General features: G+C 51.5%; 1 protein-coding gene across 4 annotated transcripts; it reads left to right on the plus strand.

The window, feature by feature from the left end:
- Positions 1-23,116, plus strand: CCDC61 (coiled-coil domain containing 61). Of its 4 annotated transcripts, none has more exons than XM_029925813.1 (14): positions 1-47; positions 8,000-8,158; positions 8,412-8,494; positions 12,504-12,661; positions 13,701-13,862; positions 19,824-20,034; positions 20,131-20,213; positions 20,908-21,077; positions 21,205-21,280; positions 21,630-21,772; positions 21,858-21,936; positions 22,106-22,157; positions 22,645-22,723; positions 22,798-23,116. In XM_029925813.1, exons 2-14 carry the CDS (start codon positions 8,011-8,013, stop codon positions 22,893-22,895), a joined length of 1,542 nt encoding a protein of 513 aa, XP_029781673.1. In that variant the 5' UTR covers positions 1-47; positions 8,000-8,010; the 3' UTR covers positions 22,896-23,116. The 4 variants fall into 4 exon arrangements, with proteins under 4 accessions (XP_029781673.1, XP_029781671.1, XP_029781672.1 ...); XM_029925811.1 differs by lacking the exon at positions 1-47 and adding an exon at positions 4,133-4,231; XM_029925812.1 differs by lacking the exon at positions 1-47 and adding an exon at positions 4,133-4,231 and having other exon boundaries at positions 22,648-22,723.
- Positions 23,117-23,319: the final 203 nt, after the last annotated feature.

The raw sequence follows: 23,319 nt of genomic DNA on the forward strand, positions 1-23,319 counted from the left end.
AGCTTCGGCAGTTGAACCGCACGCGAGGAGGGGTGTCTGTGGAGAAGGTGAGAGGCGGCGGGAGTGGCGGGTGCGCGGGCCGGGGTGGCGATCCTGGGGGGAGGGGGATGCTCTGGGGGGGGGTCGGCTGTGGCGGGCGGTGTACGAATCGAGAGGGGGTGACCTTTAATACGATAGGCCCTTCGATGAGTGTGAGGCAGAGGGCAGTGTATGAGTCGGGGGAGATGTTTTTTATTTCTCAGGAGGGTCTTTAATAGGGAACGTGTGTAAAGCAGGAGACAGCAGGTGGTAGAATATAGAAATGCCCTTGTAATATAGCCTTGCTCTTTAATGGGAGGCTTTAAGGCAAGGGGTGATTACAGCGCAGTGTGGAGGAGCGGAGGTCCTAGCGATGAGTTACAAGTTTTGATTCGGGTGGAGGGCAGGTGAGGAACTATATTTATTGAGAGAGGAAATGAGTGAGGACTCCGGGGATGAAGATGTGCTATAATGAGATGTGCAGGCCTGTGATTGATACACGTAGCTTGTGTTAAGGGCTTACTATGTGCCAGGGTTTGAATGAATTAACTCTTAAAGTTCGTAATAACCCTCCCAGTGGTTAAGAATGTGGGGTCTTGAGTCGGGTATCCTGAGTTCAAATGCTGACTCTGCCACTGGCGCTGCCAGACCGTCAGGGTATCTTTGGGCGAGTTGTTTAACCTTCTGCGCCTCAGTTTTATCGCCGTTAGAATGACCTCGTCTCTTACCTGTCTATATCTCTCACATAGTGGCTTCACCCAGCCTCTTGGCTTCACATGCTCCTTATATAATGATTTCTCCAAATGCCTATTTGCAGTCTGGATCTCTCCACTGAACTCCAGACTCATTTGTCCATTGGCCAACTCTTCTCTACTTGGAGGTCCAATTGACATCCATGCTTTAAAAACTTGTCCCAAACCAAACTTGTAGCTTCCCCCCTTTCAACCTTCAAACCCAGCTGATGTCAGTTCCATCCTTTCTGGTACTTTCAGGAATTGTCCTTGACTCTCCCTTTCCCGGTGCCCACATGCCATCTGTCAATCAGCAAATCTCATGGGCCTATCTTGAAAACACTTCCCGAATCCACCCGTATCTCACCACCTTCCTTGCTTGCTACTGCTTTGACCCAAGCCATCACCTGCTCTTACCTGGTCTGTTGCTGTGGCCTCCTTGCTGGGCTTCTTGACTCTGCCCTTGACCCCCTCCTCCAGTTGGGGGTTCCTGTTAAAACAGTAGTCAGATAATGGTGTTCCCTGGGCCATACACCCCCATAGCTCCTACCTCGTGCAGTAGAAGTCCTTGCCAAGCCTGCAGTCCCCACCAGATCCAGCGCCTTCTCCACTTTGCCCTCCACTCCTGCCATTCTCCCTTGTTCAGGTTGCCTCAGCCACCCTGGCCTCCTCATTGTTCCTCAGATGTAGCAAATACATTCCCACGGGGGGACTGTCCTTGCTCTCCCCTCTGTCAGGATCATGTTCCCTCCGGATGTCTGCATGGCTTCTCCCTCACGTCAGGTCTCTGTTCAAATGTCAAATCCATAGACAGACCACCCAAGCTAAAATAGCTCCTGATACTCCCTGGCCCCTCATCATCTGGTTTTGTTTTGCTTCGTAACCCTGACTCCTGCCCAATATATACTAGCAAACATATACTGTCTGTTTATATCCACTGGCTTCTTTTTAAATTTTTTAATATTTTATTTATTTTTGAGAGACAGCGTGAGCAGGGGAGGGTCAGAGAGAGAGGGAGACAGAGAATCTGAAGACAGGTTCTGGGCTCTGAGCTAGCTGTCAGCACCGAGTCTGATGTGGGGCTTGAACCCACAAACTGTGAGATCATGACCTGAGCCGAAGTCGGATGCTCAACCGACTGAGCCACCCAGGCGCTCCTATATCCACTGGCTTCTTAGACTCCCACCCTCCACTAGGGTCTTTGCTCCATAAGGATATAGAACTCAGCGCCTAGAAGTCCACAGATGCTTAAGCCCACAGATGCTTAAAAAGTGTTACTTTTACCCTAGTGTTGTCTCCACCATTTCTGGGTGAGTGGGGGGCTCCCTGTGGTACTGGGAGAGTCCTGGGTGGGGTGGTGGGGGTCAAGATGGGGTAACAAACTGGGAAGACTGTGGTGTCCAGGGGTGCAAGATCTCAGATCTCAGTGCTATGGGAGCCTGTAGGAAAGGCAGATTCCTGGGCCCACCCCCAGAAGTTCTGCTTCTGTAGATTTGGGGGCGTGCCCTGGATTCTGCATTGACACCTTTGTTGATGCAGAAGGTCTGCAGTCCTCCCTTGGAGAAACCAGTTCAGAGCTTGGACTGGAACTGTCTTATCATTAAAACTCCCCTCTGTGGCTGGCCCGCAGCTGGGCTGTGCTGGGGACCGTGGTGGTTGAGACAGCTCCTCACCTAGCCTGGGAGTCAAGGAGGGCTTCCCGCAGGAGTGGACATGGAGCTGGGACCTGGTGACAAGGAGTGAGCTGAGAGGAGAAGACCGTTGGTTGTATGTCCAGTGCCTCCAACCCTGTTTTCCATGGCATCTCGCACACATTCACAAGTAGCCCCTGGTCCATGCCAGGCCCACGGTGCTGAAGATACAAGAATGATCAAAGTCTTGGGCTTCTAGTCTGTCGACTAATCATCAGCTAGTTGCACAGATGGTAAATGGCTGACCGAATGCCAGGCACTGCTTGAAACTCCTTCCATATATTACTTTTTTAAAAAAATGTTTATTTATTTTTGAGACAGAGAGAGATAGAGCATGATCAGGGAAGGGGCAGAGAGGGAGACCCAGAACTCGAAAGGGGCTCCAGGCTCAGAGCTGTCAGCACAGAGCTCGATGTGAGGCTCAAACCCCCCAACTGTGAGATCATGACCTGAGCTGAAGTCGGACGTTTAACCGACTGAGCCATCCAGGTGCCCCATTTTATTACTTTAATCCCCGCAATCATCCTGTGTGAGATGGGAACTCTTATTATCCCCACTTTACTGCTGAGAAAAGGCCCAGAGAGGCTACGTGCCTTGCCCTGGGTCACACTGTGGGCAGGTGGTGGGGTGGGAGCTGAATCCAGGCGTCCCTGTGCGTCACCTTAAGATATGAGGCCACACAGAAGGATTGGTGCTGGGAGGGAAAGCCGGGAGTTCTGGGAGGAAACAGAAGGTGGCTGTGGAAGGGTAGCTGGGTAACGTGTGGGTAGGGGGACTAGTGTGCCAGTCCTGCAGGGTTCTAGGCAAGCCTCAGTTTCCAAGTCCGTAAAATGGGGGATGGTTACAGCACCTGCCAGACAGCAGAATTAAGGACGAGTCCCAGGTTGATAGGTGTGCATCGTCCTTATTTAAGGCAAGAAGCCTTTGAGGGATCGTGTGGGAGGGGATTTGGATACCCCAGGGGGTGGTGGGCTGCAGTGTGCCCTATGGAGGCGTGGATCCTGGGGAGTCCTAAAAGGCTTTGTGTTTATACATTCCAGGGGGACCGTGTGGAAGGCTCTGGTCCATATTCTGGGGGAGTGGAGGGCGAAGGGAGGGCTAAAATGCACCCACGTGATGGTGAGGTGAGCTTAGAATGGGGGCGGGGAGGGGTCACCCAGGTCAGGCCAGTGTGTGTATGTGAGGTGGGGCGGGGGGGGGGTACGCTGCATAGGAGAGGCCAGCTAGGTCATGGCCAGGCTGGAATACGTGGTGGGGGCGGGGGCAGGAGGGCGCTGCAGAGAGTGTGAATAACCGCCCGGGGTCTGCGCTGCCGGAGCTGGTGATTTACCCCTGTCTCGTGTGGGAGATGGTGCTGTGGATTTGTCTTGGGGGAGCCCAGCGTGGAGGATTCTCGGCTCCCAACGAAGGGCGAGCGCTGTGAAATCTGAAATATCCGGGGAGCGCTGTTGGGAGGAGGGGGAGCCAGAGACCTTGACGTAACACTGGAAGCGGAGAGGGGACTCATCTTAGTGAAAGATAAGAGGGAGGGGGCTGGGGTCCGGAAGTTGAGTGCGTGTGTGCTGAAGCCATGATGTCAAGAGGCCCGAGAAATGGGGTCAGATGTGTGGGCCAGAGTGGGGTGCTGGCGCGCAAGGTTGAAGTGCTGACGTCACGGGTTGGGAGGGCGGGGCCTCGAATGCAGGGTCGGGAAGCTGAGGCGGAGAAGAGGAGCTAGGAGAGTCTTGGGACTGGAATGAAACCAGCAACCAGGATGGTACACTGGTCACAGAGCAAGGATGGAGGATGCAGGTAGAAGGACAAGGTGGGGGGTAGTGAGGAGGGAGGGGCTCGGGGCCTGGGGAATCCAGAGGGGGGGTGTCGTGGGCAGAGTGTTCAGGAAAGGCTCTGCAGGGAAGAGAGGTGGAAAATGTGGGGAGGGGAGGGGGGTTTACATAGAATTTGGGAGGGCTCAGAATCCAGGTGAAATATGGGGGAAACGTAAGACAGGCTGAAAAGAGGGTAGACCCCCATTGTGGAGTGGAACGTTGGGCAAATATGCAGGCAGAATCGTGGCGGAATAACAGGAGGGAGCAAAATTCATGTAAAATATGGGGAGGGGGACCCCAGGAGAACATGGGGGCTAGTGAACCGAGAAGGGGAATGTGGCCCACCCTGCCCCCAATCTGGGAAAGCCGCATGGCAGTAGGGATTTGGGGAAGGGAATGGAGAGGGCTGGTTTCGGGAACGTGTTAGGAGGGGTGAGGCCGGAATATGGAGGGAGGGAGGTTCTGCAGCGGGGAGGGGAAGGGAGTCCAGAATCCCCAGATGAGGAGTTGGGGTCTGGAAAGAAAGGAGGAGGTGGCAGGGATGTGGGGTTTATTCCACCAGCAATTGTGGGGCGCTCAAAACAAGCCGAGAGGGGGGAGCGCGCAAAGTTTGCGGGGGTGCCGGAGGCAGATGTGTGTAAGGGGGCAATGGAATTCGGGGAGAATATCCAGGGGCTTAGTATCTGCGGACTGAGCTGGCGGCTAACGACATCACGACAGTTGGATGAGGAAAGGCTCTGTGATTTAGGGAAGGGCTGCTATTCTCTAGAAGAGAATGGGGAGCTTACGTGGGGGGGGGGAGGAGAGCAGGGCTGGGTTGGTAGTGGAGATGGGGTGGGACGGGCCCCTTTACTCCTCTGTCTGCTCCCTGGAGTTTGGTACCGCGAGTGGGGTGGTAAATGAGGCGGTGAAGCTGCACGGCTCTGGCGAGGTTCTGCGGGTACCTCTGTCGCCTTGGTAACAGGAATGGCGCGACCGCTGATTGGTTCGCGGAGTCGGAGGGGCGGGGTCGGAGGGCGGGGTCAGGGCACCCGGCGGGGCAGGGCCTGCGCGGTGGCCCTTGTGCTGAGGACCAGGGGATGCAGGAATAGGATGAAATGTGCCGCTGTTTGTTTGCCCATAGGTCAGGGATTATTAACCCCAAATCTGAACCTCTTGAGAATGTGCAAGTGCCCAATTGTGAGAGTGTGGATTTTCAGGGGGGAGAGGTCTCTCCATGTCATCAGCCAATTCCAAACTCGAGAGACACCCCGTTCCCTAAATAAATTTATGAGGTTGAGTCCAGGGACAGAGGTGCCTGCCAGGATGTCTGGGACTTTGGCGGTTGTCCCTGGGCGTTTGAGAAGGGGATCTGTCGATGGACCTCAGGGTGGTATTCTGGGAGCCCTTGAAATTACTTGCAAAGGGTTATTCATTTATCAGTGGGGAGTCCAGTGATCTCATTAGGCTATCAAAGGCACAAGGATTCTTAAAAAGGTTAAAGACCACTGTCCTAGAGTTTCAGGGCTCATCATTTTCTGGCATCATAATATATTTAACAACATCAGCCTTTAGGAAGACTTCTTGGGGGGAAAGCGTGAGGAGCCAAGGTTGTGGGGGAGAGGAGACCAGGCATTGGAGGGGTCCCCGTGATCTAGGCTGGGGGCAGTCCTGGGTAGCTCTGTCCCTGGGGCAGCTGAGGGTTCGTGCCAAGACTCAGTTTATCCATCTGTAGACTGGGGAGACAATGGACTTGCCTTGCTTCTGTACTGCCTTTCAAGACACAACGACAAAATACTACTGCTGCTAAATGCCCGTGTGTATCGCGTTCCTGCTGTGTGTCAGGCATTGCTCCATTTGTCCGAGGATTTTAACGTGATTCTCTCACTTAATCCTTACACCAATCCAAGGAGATGAGCCCTGTTATCCTCCTATGGGCTTAGCGAGGCCTGCACGAACATCATCTGGTCCGTTACATCTCTCCTCCAATCACGCACCCCCCTCTCCGTCCCTCATGCTTCCCTTGCTGTTCTTCTTCTTCTTTTTTTTAATGTCTTTATTTTGAGAGACCGAGACCGAGAGCGAGCAGGAGAGGGGCAGAGAGAGGAGAGGGAGACACAGAATCTGAAGGAGGCTCCAGGCTCCCAGCTGTCAGCACAGAGTCCCACATGGGCTCAAATGGGGAGATCATGGCCTGAGCCCAGGTTGGACGATTAACTGACAGAACCCGCCCCCCACCCCCCAGGCATCCCCTACCTTTTTTTTTTTTTTTTTTGACATTTTTATACCTCTGACTGTTGTCGCCCCCTTGAGGGTAGGGGCGTAATCTGGTTTCTCTTGGTATCCCCAGCACCCAGGGTAGCATGTGCTGTAAAGATAAGGAATACAGGCCCAAAAGAGACTAAGTAACTTGCGCATGTCCGTGCACAGAGCTGAAGCTAGATATGAATTCACGCAACCTGGGGCTCTCATTCTGCACCACCCCCTAAAATCCAGGCTGGAGGCGGAGCTCTGACCCTGGCTTCCACCGCATAGAACTGAGGGCGAGTAGTAGCCCTTTTGGCTAAGAGAAGGTACTTATGCGTACAACAGACTGATTAATAAAATCAATTATCAACTTATTGTAGATCATATATGGCACTAACTAGTCCCTCTGACTTGGGCCACTTGCCATAGACAGCCATATGGCTTACTCCCTGACTTCCTTCAGTTCTCTGCCCTCAGACCTCAGGGGTCTCCTACCTCCTATTTTTTCTTTAGTTTTTAAAAAAGATTTTATTTTTAAGTAAACTCTACACCCAACAAAGGGCTCGAACTCACAACTCCGACATCGTCCATTGCATGCTCTCTCGACTGCCTCCCAACCCCCAATTTAAAATCTTCCTTGGGGCACCTGGGTGGCTCAACTGGTTAATGCCAGCTCTTGGTTTCGGCTCAGGTCATGATCTAGTGGTTTCAGAGTTCGAGCCCCTCATTGGTCTCTGTGCTGGCAGCAGAGAGCCTGCTTGGGATCCTCTCTCTTTCTCTCTTTGCCCCTCCCCCACTTGCACTGTCTCTCTCTCTCTCTCTCAAAAAATAAATAGACCTTAAAAAATAAAATGAAATAAAATCTACCCTTCTAGAGGCACCTGGGTGGCTCTGTTGATGGAGCATCCGACTCTTGATTTCGGCTCAGGTCATGATCCAAGGCTTGTGGGACTGGGCCTTACTTCAGGCTCTGTGCTGAGCGTGGAGCCTGCTTAAGGTTCTCTCTCTCCCCTCTCTGTCTCTCTCTCCACCCACCTCATCCCTTTCTCCTGCTCGCATTCTCTCTCTCTCTCTCAAAAATAATAAAATAAAAATTTAAAATCTGCCTTGCCTGACCTCAGGACTCTGTCTCCCTTTGTAGCTGGATTTTTCTCCACAGCTGTTTGAATGAATGAATGAAATGATTAATATATAATAAGCATAAGGATTCATAAATTAATGTCAATATCTTAATCCCGATTCACTTGTTGGAAATCGTATATTCTATTAGCCAGCATGCGTGGGGCATGGACACAGTTCTAAGTGTTTTTATCATCATGACAATTTAATCGTCATGACAACTCTCTGAGGTGGATTCCATCATCACACCCATTTTCCAGATGAGGCGACTGAAGCACAGAGAGGCAGTCTCTTTCCTAAGGTGTCCAAGCTGGTGCGTGGTGAAGCCAGGGTATGGATCCTGGCCTTCCGGCCTTGGAGCCCGGCCTCTCAGCCGCCCTGGGTCTCTGTCTCATCCCCTCTCCAGCGACACCGGCCATGGACCAGCCAGCTGGCCTGCAGGTGGACTACGTCTTCCGGGGTGTGGAGCACGCCGTGCGGGTGGCGGTGTCTGGGCAGGTGCTGGAGCTGGAGGTGGAGGACCGGATGACGGCTGACCAGTGGCGGGGCGAGTTCGATGCCAGCTGTGAGTGTGGCCGCCTGGGGTGCTTTCACCTGTCCTTCCCTGGGCTCACCTTCTCCCCGAAGACGAGGCCAACCAGGCACCCACCCGTCTGCCCCTTCTACCTGCCCAGAGGCTCTCGAAAGGTGGGGAGGGGTGGACAGCTCGTCCCTCACGCCAGAGGCGCTGGAGCTGGGGAAAGTTGACAAGCCTGGATGCACTGCTCTTGTGTTGCGTAAGTGGTCAGACTGCAGGAAGGACTTTTCTCTCCACCCAGTCATCGAAGATCTGACTCACAAGACTGGGAACTTCAAACAGTTCAACATCTTCTGCAACATGCTGGAGTCGGCTCTCACACAGGTAGGGGCGGGTTGGGGGCAGGGCAGGTTTCTGATTTCGGGGTCCCTGGGGAGGTAGATGCCCATTTGAAGCAAGGCCTTCTACCTTCTCTTTCCTTAAAGGGACAGGGCTATCTTTTTCTTCTTTCCCAAATGCAAGTGGTTTATTCTGATTCTAGTGATAGTTATTCTAATATAGAAAATTCCCGTCATGGAGAAATGTAAAGGAAAAAGTAAGAATCTCTCTACGCCCAATACTCATTCCTGTTAATATTTTGGTGAAAAATCACTCCAGCCATTTCACCACTTCTCTGATTACTTTTGAAAGTGTGTGTGTGTATTTGCAGATGTGTATGTAGTTGATATATTTCCCACAGCATTTTATAACCTGCTTTAAAATTTTTTTAATGTGTATTTTTGAGATGAAGAGAGAGAGAGAGAGACAGAGGTAAGTAAGAGAAGGGCAGAGAGAGAGGGAGACGCACCTGGGTGGCTCAGTCGGTTAGGCGGCCGACTTCAGCTCACGTCATGGTCTTATGGTTCGTGGGTTCGAGCCCCGCGTCGGGCTCTGTGCTGACAGCTCAGAGCCTGGGGCCTGCTTATGATTCTGTGTCTCCCTCTCTCTCTGATTCTCCCCCACTCACACTCTGTGTGTGTCTCTCTCTCAAAAATAAATAAACGTTAAAAAAAGAAAAAGAATCCGAAACAGGCTGTAGACTCTGAGCTGACACCACAGAGCCCCACGTGGGGCTTAAATTCATGAACCGCAAGATCATGGCCTGAGCTGAAGTCGGATGCTTAACTGACTGAGCCACCCAGGCGCCCCTATAACCTGCTTTTAAAAGATTAAACAATATGGGGCACCTGGGTGGCTCAGTTTGTTAAGCATCCGACTCTTGGTTTGGGCTCAGGTTATGACCTTGTAGTTTTGTGAGTTCGAGCCCGGCATCCGGCTCTGCGCTGAAGGTGTCAAGTCTGCTTGAGATTCTCTCTCTCCCTTTCTGCCCCTCCCCAACTTGCCCTGTCTGTCTCAAAATAAATAAACTTAAAAAGAAAAAATTTTAAAATAAAAGATTAAACAATATTTCATAAAAATTTAGTCCCATCAGTGAGTGTAGCTACTCATTCACTTAATTTACTGAGCATGTACAGTGTGGCAGGCAAGGGGGTAAACACTGGGAGACAGCACTAAACAAAAGAGACAAAATTCCTGTCCTTTATGAAGCTGACATTCTAGTGGGAGAAACAGAAAATTGAAAAAATGTATAATGTCAAATAGTTAAAAGTATTACTAATAGGGGGAAAAGCAGGTCAGAAATTGGCAGAGTGGCAAGGATGCTTATTAGACATTAAAAAAATTGTTTTTTTTAGTGTTTATTTATTTTTGAGAGAGAGGCCTAGCACGAGCAGGGAAGGGGCAGAGAGAGAGGGAGACACAGAATCCGAAGTAGGTTCCAGGCTCTGAGCTGTCAGCACAGAGCTGATGCGGGGCTCGAACCCATGAACCCTGAGATCATGACCTGAGCCAAGGCCGGATGCTTAACTGACTGAGCCCCCCAGGCGCCCCGTATGGTCTTAAAAATTATTGGGGACATCAAAGAGCTTTTGTTTATGCAGGTTTTATCTATCAATATTTGTTTGCCATATTATAAATTAAGTTGTCTTATCAATTAAAACTGAGAATAATTTAAAGATATTTATGAGTTCACTTAAAACAGCCAAAATAAGCCAGTTACATGTTAAATTAAATAACATTTTAATGAAAAAAACATACATTTTCTAAAACAAATGAGTAGGAAATACAGGATGGTTTTAGATTTTTGCAAATCTCCTTAATGTCTTGCTTAATAGAAAACTGTTAGATTCTTTTTTTTTTAGTTTTTTAATAATTTTTATTTATTTTGAGAGGGAGAGAGAGAGAGAGAGAGAGCAAGCACACAAGCAGGGGAAGGGCAGGCTGAGAGAGAAAGACAAAATCCCAAGCAGGCTCCGTCCGCACTGTGAGCGCAGAGCCCAATAGGGGGCTCAAACTCCCAGACTGTGAGATCATAACCTGAGTGGAAGGGTCAGACGCTTAACCAGTCGAGCCCCCCAGGCGCCCTGAAAGCTTGTAGGTTCTTTTTTTAAAATTTTAATGCTTTGTATTTATTTTTGAGAGACAGAGCAAGCAGGGGAGGGTCAGAGAGAGAGGGAGACACAGAATCTGAAGCAGGCTCCAGGCTCTGAGCTAGCTGTCAGCACAGAGCCCGACGCGGGGCTTGAACCCATGAACTGTGAGATCATGACCTGAGCCGAAGCCAGATGCTTAACCACTGAGCCACCCAGGCGCCCCGAAAACTTCTAGATTCTTATATGTGCTTCTGCATTCTATCTCTTGCTATATATTTTTTTAATGTTTATTTTTGAGAGAGTGCAAGTGGGGGAGGGGCAGAGAGAGAGGGAGACAGGATCTGAAGTGCAGGTTCTAGGCTGACAGCAGAGAGCCCCGTGCGGGGCTCGAACTTACCAGCCATGAAATCACAACCTGAGCAGAAGTCCGTTGCTTAACCGACTGAGCCGCCCGGGCGTCCCCGTTGTGATACGTTTTGGTTAAAGTATATACAGAAAAATCTCCCTCACATAGATATGCAGTTGGAAAAGGAGTCCTTTCATCGCTTTTATCGGATAATTGTGTACTTCCTTCTTTGCTCACCTATTAAAATGAGACGGGTGGTCATTTCTTAAAGGTTTGTCACAGTGTGGAGTCTGAGAACATATCCATGAACTTTCTGTACTATATTAAACCCTATTGATGTACCTTGAACTTTGCTTGGATCTTTTACCCAGTTTATAATCTCATGCATTGGTCATTTGGGAAACACGCTCGCTGCATTATGTAGGTCTTCCGAATGCGGACACATCGTTCCACAGTATCAGGAAGTCACATTTGTTAATGTCCTCGCCAATCTCCCCGAGCGAAGCCTTTCAGCATCAGGAAGATGTGAAGTGCACAGCGGCTGATACAGGTTTCCCAGAATTCCAAGTTTTGCTTTGACGTTTGAATTTTCTCATTGGCAACAAATACCGCTGTTTTTCTTGAAGTGACAGGCTGACTTTGTTCATTTTTTGAGAACATGCCTGCCAAACATCCAAGTCTGAATAACTGTAGTTTTGTCTGTCAGTCATTCTTTCAAGTAAAAATAGTGTGCCATGAAAAACGTGGCTAATTTAGCCCCAACCTCGATTACACAAGTGTTCTTCCCGAGACAGCAGTCTGTCGTACTTTGGTATCGGCACAATGTGTATTTCCTGTTTTGTCACAGAGTAGTGAAAAGCTGTGTACTCAAGGGTGGAGATTCGCTAAAAGTCATAATTTTTACTACCTCATCAAGACCTTTCCTGGGTTCGGGGCACCTGCGTGGCTCAGTCCGTTAAGTGCTCGACTCCTGATCTCAGCTCAGGTCCCCATCAGTCAGGGTCGTGTGTTCAAGTCCTGCGTTGGGCGTGAAGCCTACTTTAAAAAACAAAACAAAACCAAACTGAGCATTCCTATTTTTTGTTTCCAGTTTTATGTTTGCTTGCTTCTGCCTTCTTCGCCCCGCCCCGCCCCCCCCATGTAGAGTACAGAGCAACAGAAAATACAGTGACTCCTAGTACATTTTATGCCACTGGCTTGATTTGTGCTAATGGGCAGTACTTTGCACCATCAGTGTAAATGCTAACAGCAAAAAAGAGCGCATGGCAGCTTAGTATGGTTCGGAAAATTGTCCTGACCTCATGAACTCCCCGGAAGGGTCTCGGGAGTCTTTGGACAACACTTGGACAGCACTAAGCTGTCCCCTATGGATGAGCATTTAGGTTCCTCCCAGTTTCCCCCTCTGGTGTCCTTGTGCTAGCCCCGGGGGCGGGGCCATCTTGGGCATCTGTCTCAGGGCAGGAAAGGCCCCACTGGCCCAAGGAATGGATGGGCCGTGGCCTGGCTATGTGGGTTGTGTGCTCTGGGCATGGTCATGTTGGGTCTTATGGCGTTTCCTCCGATCCTCTTCCAACAGAGCAGTGAGTCGGTCACCCTTGACCTGCTGACCTACACAGATCTGGAGTCCCTGCGGAACCGCAAGATGGGGGGCCGCCCGGGCCCCTTGGCCTCGAGATCCGCCCAGCTCAACTCCAAGCGCTATTTGATCCTCATCTACTCTGTGGAGTTTGACAGGTGGGGCTAAGGGACTTGGCTCGGGCTGGTGGGTGGAGGGCGCAGTTAGAACTCAGAAACCCCTGAGGGCAAGGTGGGGGTGTTGCCTTTGGAATCTTCAGTGTTGGGATTTGTATCATTTGGTATTATGTTTGGCTATAAGTAGCAGAATGACTATTCCCAGTGCTTTAAACAATCAATAGTTTATCACACAACAAAATGCCTAGGTAAGTGTCTACCACCCAGTAGCTTCCTTAGGGACTCAGGTTCCTTCGGTTTTGTTTCCTTTTGTCATCCTTGAAGTGTTGGCTTTTGGACCTCATCCTTATCTCCTCATGGTCACAAAATGGCTGCTGGCCCTCCAGGCATTACTTCTATATCAAAACAAGAGAACTGGGCTGTACTTGCTTTTGTTTTTGTTTTAATGGGGGGGGGGTTGTGTTCCTAAAAGATGCCCAACAGATTTCCTTTAATATTTGGCCACAAGTGGTCACATGCAGGGGATGCTGGGAAAATCAGTATCTGGCTCTTTAGCCTGTACAGAGGGAGGCAGCAACGGAGGAGGGAGCTGGGCATGGCTGTTGGGCAGCCAGGGGATGGTGTCCGCCCCATTTCATAACAGCTCCTGAATTTTCTAGCGGGAAGTTGTCAGTCCATGAGCATAGCCTCTGGTGGGGCAGTTAACCAAGGTGCCCTACCTTCCTCTGCTAAGAGGTGGCGCAGATCAGGCCATTTAGAATCTGTCCCTGTGGAATCGGAATTAGGGCTGCTTGGTGGTAACATGATACTGGTGTTCACTGCACCAGCGGCGTATGCTGAGGAGGTCAATTCAGACTGCATCCGGCTGGTCAATGCCAGAGGTTCCAAAATTGCTCTATAAGGGAGTCTTAGGGATGGCCAGCTGGTGCAAGGGGTCGGGGCACAGGAAGGGGGCTGGAAGCTACATTTAGAACCTAAGCCGCTAGGAACTTGAGGTTTTTGGAATTGTGTGTTTCCCTACTCAAAGGCTCTCACGGTGGATTCTTGGCCTCTGAGATACCACGGTTCTAATCCTCCCCAGGATTCACTACCCGCTGCCCCTCCCGTACCAGGGCAAGCCGGACCCTGTGGTTCTGCAGGGAATCATCCGCTCACTGAAGGAGGAGCTGGGCCGCCTTCGAGGGCTGGATGGCCAGGATGCTCGGGACTCACGGGAGACTGAGATCTGGCACCTGAGGGAGCAGTGAGTCCGGGAGGTGAAGGCAGTTGGGGCTGGGGGTGGGGGAGGAGGCGTCCCATCAGTCCCTGCAGGGCCCTGTGCCCCGCACTATCAGGAGGTGATGGTCCCCTGTTCACCAGACGTTTATTCTGAGCCCGTCTTCTGTGCCTGCCTTGGGCTGGTGGTGCTGGGGACACAGCAATCATTGAGCCAGTCCTGGCGCTGCCCTCCTGGGACTCCAGGTCCAGTGGGGGAGATAGCTCTGTCTGCAGACAGTGAAGATACACAGTGGATGGAGTTTGGGAAGCCCAGAGGGGAGACTGGAGCCTGCCGGGTACCGGAGGGGTGTTCTAGGCTCAGGGAACCATGCATGGGAGGTGGGGCTATATTCAGCTCCTCTTTTGTACTGAGCCCCTCCCTGCCCTCCCGTGGTGGCCAGCCCAGGGGGCAGATGGATGATGATCACGTAACCACCTGGGAAGAGCATTGCTAGAGGATATGAGGTCAGGCAGAAAAGGGAGTCTGTGCTCTAGGAGGCTGAGACCTGCCGGGGTCTTGGGGTGGGTCAGGTGAAGCGGGTGGGGAAGAGTGTTCTAAGCAGAGGGAATAGCATGTGCAAAGGCTTTGTTTGGTGGGATGTGGTGAGAACATGGGGTCTGGCGGAGTAAAGTGAAGACAGCAAAGGCTTTTTGGCATATTTACCGAATGCCTACTGTATGCTGTGTGCTATGGGGTGCTGAATCCGGGACACCAACTCCACTGGAGGAGCCCTGTCCATCAGGAAGGGCAAATCAAATTTTTTTGAAGAACAATGATAATTATAACAATAGCTAACATTTAGTGAGGATTTAATTGTGTGTCAAGGAATCTGCTCAGTTCTTTATGACTTAATTTTTAATTATTTTAAAATTATTTTAAATGCTTATTTATTTTGAGAGAGAGAGAGAGAGAGAGAGAGAATCCCAAACAGGCTCCATATTATCAGTGTTGAGCCCAACTCAGGGCTCAATCCCAGGAACTGTGAAATCATGACCTGAGCCAAAATCAAGAGTTGGATGTTCAACCGTCTGAGCCACCCAGGTGACCCTTCATGACTTAATTTTTTTAATCCTTGCAAGGTAGGCATTGCTCTTGCCCCCATTTTGCAGAGGAGGCAGTTGGGGCCCAGAGAAGTTAGAGAACTTGCCCGAGGTCACACAGTGGATAATATGGCCAGGCTAGACTTTGAATCCAGGCAGCCAGCACCAAGCCCCCTTTGTTCCACTAGGCCAGGCCTGAGTGTTCAGGGCTGACAGAGAGGGAGGCCCATGGGACTGGAGAGCCCTGTGGGTCTTCCTGGAAGAGCTTGGCTGTACATTGCTGGAAGCAAGAGAAAGCGTTTTCCTCACTTCATCCTCAAGATCTACCCTCTGGCCTCTCTGGTGTGTGTGGATGTATGCATTTCCCAAGCTAGCCACAGCGTGGCGCCCTCGGCTGCCTTTTAGAGCCAACCAGAGCTAGAGCCGATGGCTTGAGATCCTACAGGTTCATAGGTAGCTTCTTCCTCTTCCCAACTTCCTCTTCCTAACTATAGTTAGGGAGTTTGGGAAGACTCCAAGATTCATCCACCCATCCACCCATCCACCCACCCACCTGTCCACCCACCCACCCGTCCACCTACCCATCTATCCATCCATCCATCCATCCATCTATCCATCTACCCACCCACCCATCCATTCATCCAGTACGTATCCAGTTCATACTGTGTGCCAGCCACACTGCCCGGCCCAAGTTAATGTTTCTTGAGCCCTTACTCCGTCCCAGATATGGTCTAAGTGCTCTTTGTAGAGTCTTACAACTTTCTACGTAGGTGTTATTATTATCGTTCCACTTCCCAGAGATGTGAGGCGAAACTGCCCAAGGTCACCCGGCTCGTAATAAGTGGAGTAGAGTGGGACACAGCCTGACTGCAGAGTTCAGGTTCCCTCCTGGTGACCAGACAGCTGGAGTGAGGATCCAGACAGAAGACAGATAATCACAGATAAATGCCAGCTCTACTCTGGTGCTATAGGAAGGAAATGTACAGAGAGCGTGAGAGCAGAGAACAGAGGGGCATGACCTAGCCTGGCTGGGGGCTGGGGATGCGAGGTTTGAAGGATGAGAGAAAGTGATGCAGGAGGGGGGACTTGCATCTGCAAAGCGAAGCTTGGCTAAAACAGCACAGGAGAGGAAGGTGGGAGGAGAGAGAGGAAGGATCAGCTGGATGGGGCGGAATGGGGAGCTCCTTGGAGAAGGGGGGGCGCTACACATTTTAAGAAGTTTTCTATTAGGAAAAATTCCAAGCCCACACAGTAGACAGTACTTGTGCCCCAGATTCAACGGTTTTCTCCATTCTGCCCATCTTGTTTGATCTACACCCTCCCGTCTCCCTGAGAAGCAACTCCTAGACATCAGATCTCCTCTGTAAACACTCCATTTTATCTCCATGGGTCAGTGTGCCCCCCGCCCCTGCATTTCCTGTGAAGTGGTTGTTAAACCTGTAGCCTGGTCAGATTTAGGTTTCTGGCAAGACACCTTCCTCGGTGGTGCCGTGTGCTTGCCTCCCGTCAGGTGGTGTTGGGGCTGATGAGTTCGGAGGTTGAGACTTGAGTCCTTCTTATGAAGTTCCCATCAGCCCAGCACCTCTTGGTAGTTTTCATTTGCATTTGCTTAATTACCAGTAAGGTTGAGCAGTTTTTCGTGTATTTCAGTAGCCATTTGGATCTCCTCTTTCGTGAGTTGCCTATTCACCTGTTGTGTCTATATTTCTTCTGTCATCTATTTCTTATTGATTTCCAGGAGCTCTTTATATAGTCTGGATATGAGCCCTTTGTTGATGTCATGTATTTCAGAAACCCCCTGGCCTCTATAGTTGGCCTTTTCACTCTCTTTAATAGTGTCTTTTAATAAACAGATGTTCTTAACTGTTTAAAAAATTTTTTTTAACATTTATTTTTTGAGAGAGAGAGAGAGAGACAGAGTATGAGTGGGGTAGGGTCAGAGAGAGAGGGAGACACAGAATCAGAAGCAGGTTCCAGGCTCTGAGCTGTCAGCACAGAGCCTGAAGTGGGGCTTGAACTGTGAGATCATGACCTGAGCCGAAGTCGGCTGCTTAACCGACTGAGCCCCCCAGGTGCCCCCAGATGTTCTTAATTGTTATGTAGACTAATTTATACATTTTTTTCTCTGAAGTTAGTAATTGTTATGTCTTGCCTTAGAATCCTACTCTCCCAGTATCATGAAGATCTTGTCCTATATTGTCTTCTCTAATTCTTTGTCTTTTGCTTTTCACATATATGTCGAAGATCCATCTGAAATTGATTTTGGGGGAGGTAGAGGCCCTTTCATGAAAAGTTTTTTCACATGGCCAATAAGTCTAATGACATTTATTGGAAAGAGTATCCTTTCCCTATTGTATAGTCATTGTCACCTTTATCACAGATAATGTGAGTGTATGTGTGTGTGTATAATATATGGAAGAATTATTGTAGCTTTATAAGTAGGCGGATACTGGCTGGAGCAAGTCTTCTGACTTGTGTTTTTCCATTTTAGGAATTTTTTGGTTATTCTTGGAAATTTGCATTTGTTTATAAATTTTAGAATCACTAGGTTTTTGAGTAAAAAAACAGAAAACTTGTTGGATTCTTTAAAAATAATAGACTTGAGATTTTATTTTTTTATAAAGTAATCTCTATACCCAACATGGGTCTCAAACTCACAACCCTTAGAACAAGAGTCGGATGCCCCACTGACTGAGCCAGCCAGGTGCCCCAAAACTTGTTGGAATTTTTATTTGTATTGCATTGAATCTATAGAACAATTTAAGGAAAGCTGAAATCCACATAGATAGTGAGTGTTCCATGGGGTGCCTGGGTGGCTCACTTGGTTGAGCTTCTGACTCAATCTCAGCTCAGGTCTTGATCTTAGGGTCATGAGTTCAAGTCCCACACTGGGTGTCACACTGGGCATGGAGCTTACTTTAAAAAATATAGTGAATATTCCAATATATAAACAATATACTTGGTATTTATTTAGGTCTTATTTAGTGTCTGAATGATGTTATTCTATCATACTTTTGTTAGGTTTTTTTCCCCCATCTTTGGATGATTTTGTGAATGGTTTCTTTAAATATACATGATATTGATGTTTATATAATTGTATTTAAAAAATTAAGTTTATTTTTATTTATTTTGAGAAAGAGAAAGAACATGCACAGGAAGGGCAGAGAGAGAGAGAGAGAGAGAATTCCAAGCAGGCTCTGCACCATCAGCGCATCTGAGACTGAGCTCCCAGGCATCCCTAAATATACTTACATGTTGATTTTGTATCTAGTAACTTCTACCAGCTTCTTATTTCTGATAATTCGTAGATTCTCTTTATATTTTTATAAACATTTTTATGTATATAATCATTTCATCTGCAAATGCTGTTTTGTTAATTCTTTTTTAATCTTGATCTTTCATTTCCTTTTCTTGCCTTATTGTGTTGGTGAGGATCACCAGTACAATGTTGAGAAGAAGCAGTGATAGGTGGCATCCTTGCCTTGTTCTGGATTGCAAAGGGTAAATTCAGTGTTTTGCCAAAAATGTAGGCATCTATATGCTTTTCAGATCTCTAATTGATTTAAACTTGCAAGGTGACAACAGCTGTTAATATATAGCTTTTTAAAAATTTTAAATGTTTTTTATTTATTTTTGAGAGACAGAGAGAGACAGTGCAAGCAGGGGAGCGCCAGAGAGAGAGGGAGACACAGAATCCAAAGACAGGCTCCAGGCTCTGAACTACCTGTCAGCACAGAGCCTGACGCTGGGCTCGAAGCCACGAACTTCCGAGATCACAACCTGAGCCGAAGTCAGACGCTCAACTGACTGAACCACCCAGGCACCCCTGTTCTGCACTGTGTTTAAACCTCCATCCTTGCCATCACTTGGTGACAGGATATTCCTTTTTCTAGTTGTGTGGTACTCCGTTTAGTGGATGTATCCTAGAAATTCAGCTTACTTTCTGTTGGTATACATTTTGGTTATTTCTACTGTTTTGCTATTCCAGATAGTACTGCGGGGCATGTGGGTGGCTCTGTCAGGTAAGCCTCCAACTCTTGATTTCTGCTCAGGCGAAGATCTCAAGGTTGGTGAGATGGTGTACCCCTTCCCGCTTCACACTGACAGCATGGAAATTGCTTGGGATTCTCTCTCGACCTCTCTATCTGCCCCTCCCCTTCTCTCAGTCAAAATAAATAAATAAACATTAAAAATTAGTGCTGGGGCGCCCGGGTGGCTCAGTCAGTTCAGTGTTACTCTTTCCATTTTGACTCAGGTCTTGATCTCGGGTTTCCTGGGTTCCAACCCTGGGTTCGAGCCCCACCCCCAGCTCCGCCCTGACACTGAGGAGTTCATTTAAGATTCTCTCTCCTTCCCTCTCTGCCCCTACCCTGCTCCCACTGTCTCCGTCTCTCTCCAAAATAAAGAAACTTAGAAGAAATAGTGCTGCAATGAATAGCCTTGTGTGTGCATCTTTTTCTCAAGGAAAGTTTTGAGCACAGTAGTGACCTGATCGGATTTGCATTTTTACAAAGAATCTTCTGGTGAATAGGAGGCAGTGATGGCTGGGAGGCCAGGGGTGTGGGGGGGGGGGGGGATGGGGAATGTAAGGCCAGGACCTCAGGGCTAGGTTTTCAGCGTAGAGAGATGGGCAGATTGATGATGTATTTTGGAATTAGATCTCACAGGGCTGTGTCCTCACCGTGGGATGGATGGGGGTGATGTGGGCACGTTCCTCCTCATTTGGGGGAGATGGAGGAGAGATGATGGGGCCATGGGGGCAGCTGGAGTGGGGGGGGGCTGCATTCCGGTTCCTGGAGCAGGTAAAATGGTTCGTGCCCCCACCCATGGAGAAGTGAGGATGGATAGGATCGTCTGAGCCCTCCTTCCCAACTCCGTTGTCTTCCCTCTCCCCTTTCCCCCCCAGGGTTTCACGCCTGGCATCTGAGAAGCGAGAGCTGGAGGCCCAGCTGGGCCGATCTCGAGAGGAGGCTCTGGCCGGGAGGGCGGCGCGCCAGGAGGCTGAGGCGCTGCGTGGGCTCGTCCGCGGCCTGGAGCTGGAGCTTCGGCAAGAGCGGGGCCTCGGACACCGCGGGGTCGGCCGTCGCAGCCAGGACTGCCGGCGCCTGGCCAAGGAGGTGAGGGGGCGCGGCGGCCGGCGGGGCAGGGGTGGCCGGCGGGGCGTGGACCTCGGCCTCAGTCTGGGCCTTGGCGCCCCTGTTCCCTCCCGGTAGCTGGAGGAGGTGAAGGCGTCGGAGCGGAGCCTGCGCGCCCGGCTTAGAACCGTGAACAGCGAGCTGGCGGTGTACAAGCGGGGGTGAGGGGCGCGGTCTGGGGGGGGGCGGGGTCTTGGAGCTGGGACGGCGACGTGGGGGTGCTTGGACCTGGATGGGTGGAGCCTGGGGAAGAGTGCGGAGGCTGAGTGAGGGGGCGGGGCCCAGGTCGTGTGGGCTGGGCTTGAATACGGGAGGCTGAGAGTGGGCGGGGATGGAAGGGCGGAAGGAATCTAACGGACTGCGCGGGGCTGAGTTAGGCACAGTGGGCGGAGTCTGGAGAGATGGGCAGGGCTCGAAGCGTCAGTCTGGAGGCTGGGCCTGGATTAGGACCCCGGGAAGGGGTGGGACCTGAGGCTTTCGTGTAGAGCGAAAGGGCGTGGCCCAGCTGGCCGGGATCTGACCTGATGTCCGCTGTTATGTATTGAGATCGGCGACAGAATTTTCGGAAGGATTTCTAGAGAGCGGTGGGAGACCTCAGGAAGAAGGGTCCCGGCGAAGGGGGGTGTTAGGATGTAGGGAAGTGACAGAAGGGTTCTTCTGAGGGCGTTCTCTGGGGCTCCGAGAGGGGCGGGAGCCTGGGACCAGGTACCTGGGAGGGTCGCGTGCAAGGGCTAGGAGTTGATGGTGGGATGGACCAGAAGGTTCGGAGTTGGTGTGATCCGAGGAGAGGCTTGAGATAGGAGTTGAGATAGGAGCTGGCCGGCGAGAGACTGACAGTGGGTCGTGCGCTCCCAGGAGACGGACTCCGCCGGTGGTGCCGCCCCGGGTGCGGGAGGATCGGGCTTCGTCGTCGCGGGAGCGCTCCACATCGCGTGGTCGCGGTGCCGCCCGCTCTTCTTCCCGGGAGAGCGGCCGCGGGGGCCAGGGTCGAGGCCGCCCCGCCCGCCCCTCGCCCTCACCTACAGGTCTGTGCCCGCCGAGCCCTGCCCTGCCCTGCCCTGCCCGTGGGAGCAGGGGGAATGGACTGGATCTGGGGAAGCGTGATGCTCTGACCCCAGCCTCTTCTCTGTACACTCTCCCATCCCATCCTAGGTGGTCGCGTGTCCCGTTTTGACCCCACAGCCTTTGTGAAAGCCAAGGAGAAGAAGCAGAGAGAGATCAAGATGAAGTTAGCGCACGTTTCCTCTTGACCTGCCCATACCCCTGGCCCGCTGACCTGTGCCCTCATCCATCCCGGTCTCCCATCTGTCTCCACCACCTGTCACCTGCTCCATCTCTCCCCTTCTTGCTCCTGCTTCTCACCTGAACTCCACCTCCTCTTCTGACCCCCCCCCCCACCTGCCCGCTTCCTTGTCTCCCACCACCACCCGGCCTGCGTGTCTGCACGCTTTTTCGTTACTCAGGCCGTGTGGCCTTAACTGAGTCACTGACCCCGGCTGTGACCCATCGGGGCGCAGCGACGCCCTTCCTAGCGTTATTTGGGCGCTCGGGTGAACGTCGCCTTTTCCGCTCCGCAGGCAGCAGCAGCAGCGGAACCGACTGGGCAGCGGAGGAAGCGGCGACGGGCTGTCCGTCTCCTGGTCTCGCCAGACTCGGCCGCCCGCCGCCGTGACCGGCCGAGGGGACGCGGCTAACCGCTCCCGAAACCGCAGCTCCTCGGGTAACTGGGCTGCGGCGCGGGGAGGGCGGGCGGTTTGGGCGCCCGGGGCGAGCGCGGGAGGCTTACACTCTCCGTCTCCCCCTAGTGGACAGTTTCCGCAGCCGCTGCTCGTCCGCCAGCTCCTGCAGCGAGTTTGAGGATTTCTCTGAATCCTTCCCGAGAGGGTAAAACTTGGGCTGGGGGCAGAGACCGCCTCCAAACGGGTGTCCGGGGAGGCTGGAAAGAGTCCTTTGCAGGGAAATTGGGTGATGGAGGCTGGAGCCTTGAAACCACCTGGGAGGGCGAGGTGGAAGGTGCCAAAAGAGTCCTTAATGACTACTGTCTCCTTGTCAGCCTTTGCCGCGGGAAGCCTCCCAACCCCACAACCTGGAGCGGGTCCCATACAGTGAGTGTCTTTCCCCAGACCCTGGAGAGGGAAGGGGCAGCATGAAGCTACCAGAAAGAAGCCCCTGCCTCTTTACCCCGTGATTCCATTGTGCCGGAATCAGGTGGCAGGGGTGGCTCTGAAATGCTTCCGGTCTGGACTGTTTTGAGACCATTGGACAGGAGGGGAGTGTGGGCGTGGCGTGGGGGCGGATGATGGTGTCCAGGAGCACCAGCCCTGGCCTCAACTTGCCAGGTCTTAAAACCTGCCCCGCCCCCTTCCTATCGCCTGTGTGTCCTCAGCCACAGTCTCTTTATCAGTTAAATGGGGGTGGTAATCATATTCACCTCAGAGAGCTCTTTCTGGTGAAGCTCCTGGGAGGTGATTTTGAATCCAATAAGTGTGGGTGTCAGCCCTTATTTTTTGAGGTCCTCAGCTTCCGAATTTCCAATTGATTTGGGACAGGATTAGAGGGAGAGTACTTAACCCCCTCTTGTGCCCCCTCCAGCAGAAAAAGTCCACCCCTCTGGAGCGTGGCCGCCATCAGAGACGCCTGGCCAATTCGGGGGGCTGGGTCCCTATCAAAGGTGAGCCTGGGACTCCACATCCCCCCTCCCCTGCCCCGCAGTTCCCTACACCCACACCACACCTGCTCTCACAGAGTACAGCTCCGACTACCAGGGAGCGGACATGGCAGAAATAGACGCCCGCCTGAAGGCCTTGCAGGAATACATGAACCGTCTGGACACAAGGTCGTGACCTTGGACGGGGAGTACCGCCCCTCCATCCCCCACCCACTGCTGGATTCGGTGTGGAGGGGCGGGGCTGACGTGTCCTTCCAGCGTGTCTCAGGCTCCTCCCCTGTGGGTGCTCCTGGGGGCTCTCCTGTGTGAAGCCCTCACCCCTCCCTCTCCCCCATGCATTGCATGCTGGAAGGGAGGGTATGTGCATTTTGTAAATAAACATATTTGCCCTTGGGATCCTTCAGGTTATGACTGAAGGGTGGCGTTGGAGTGGGTAGAAACGAGGATTGGGTGAGGGGTGTCACTGGGGACCTGGGTGTATTTCTGGGTGAGTCTGTGACAGGGAGGCACTTGGGGGTTCAGGGGCAGGAAAAACGTCCATGTTCCCTAAAGCAATGAGGGGGAGGGACCTCAGCGACGGTAGTGAGCAGCTCATCCCC

The sequence above is a fragment of the Suricata suricatta genome, chromosome 16 (genome assembly GCF_006229205.1).
Source record: "Suricata suricatta isolate VVHF042 chromosome 16, meerkat_22Aug2017_6uvM2_HiC, whole genome shotgun sequence".
Classification (NCBI taxonomy): Eukaryota; Metazoa; Chordata; class Mammalia; order Carnivora; family Herpestidae; genus Suricata; species Suricata suricatta.

Coding starts and splice junctions, on each gene's coding strand:
- CCDC61 (XM_029925811.1), top strand. Junction 20,214..20,907: donor CTGGCGGTGTACAAGCGGGG/GTGAGGGGCGCG, acceptor GTGCGCTCCCAG/GAGACGGACTCCGCCGGTGG. Junction 21,078..21,204: donor CCCCTCGCCCTCACCTACAG/GTCTGTGCCCGC, acceptor ATCCCATCCTAG/GTGGTCGCGTGTCCCGTTTT.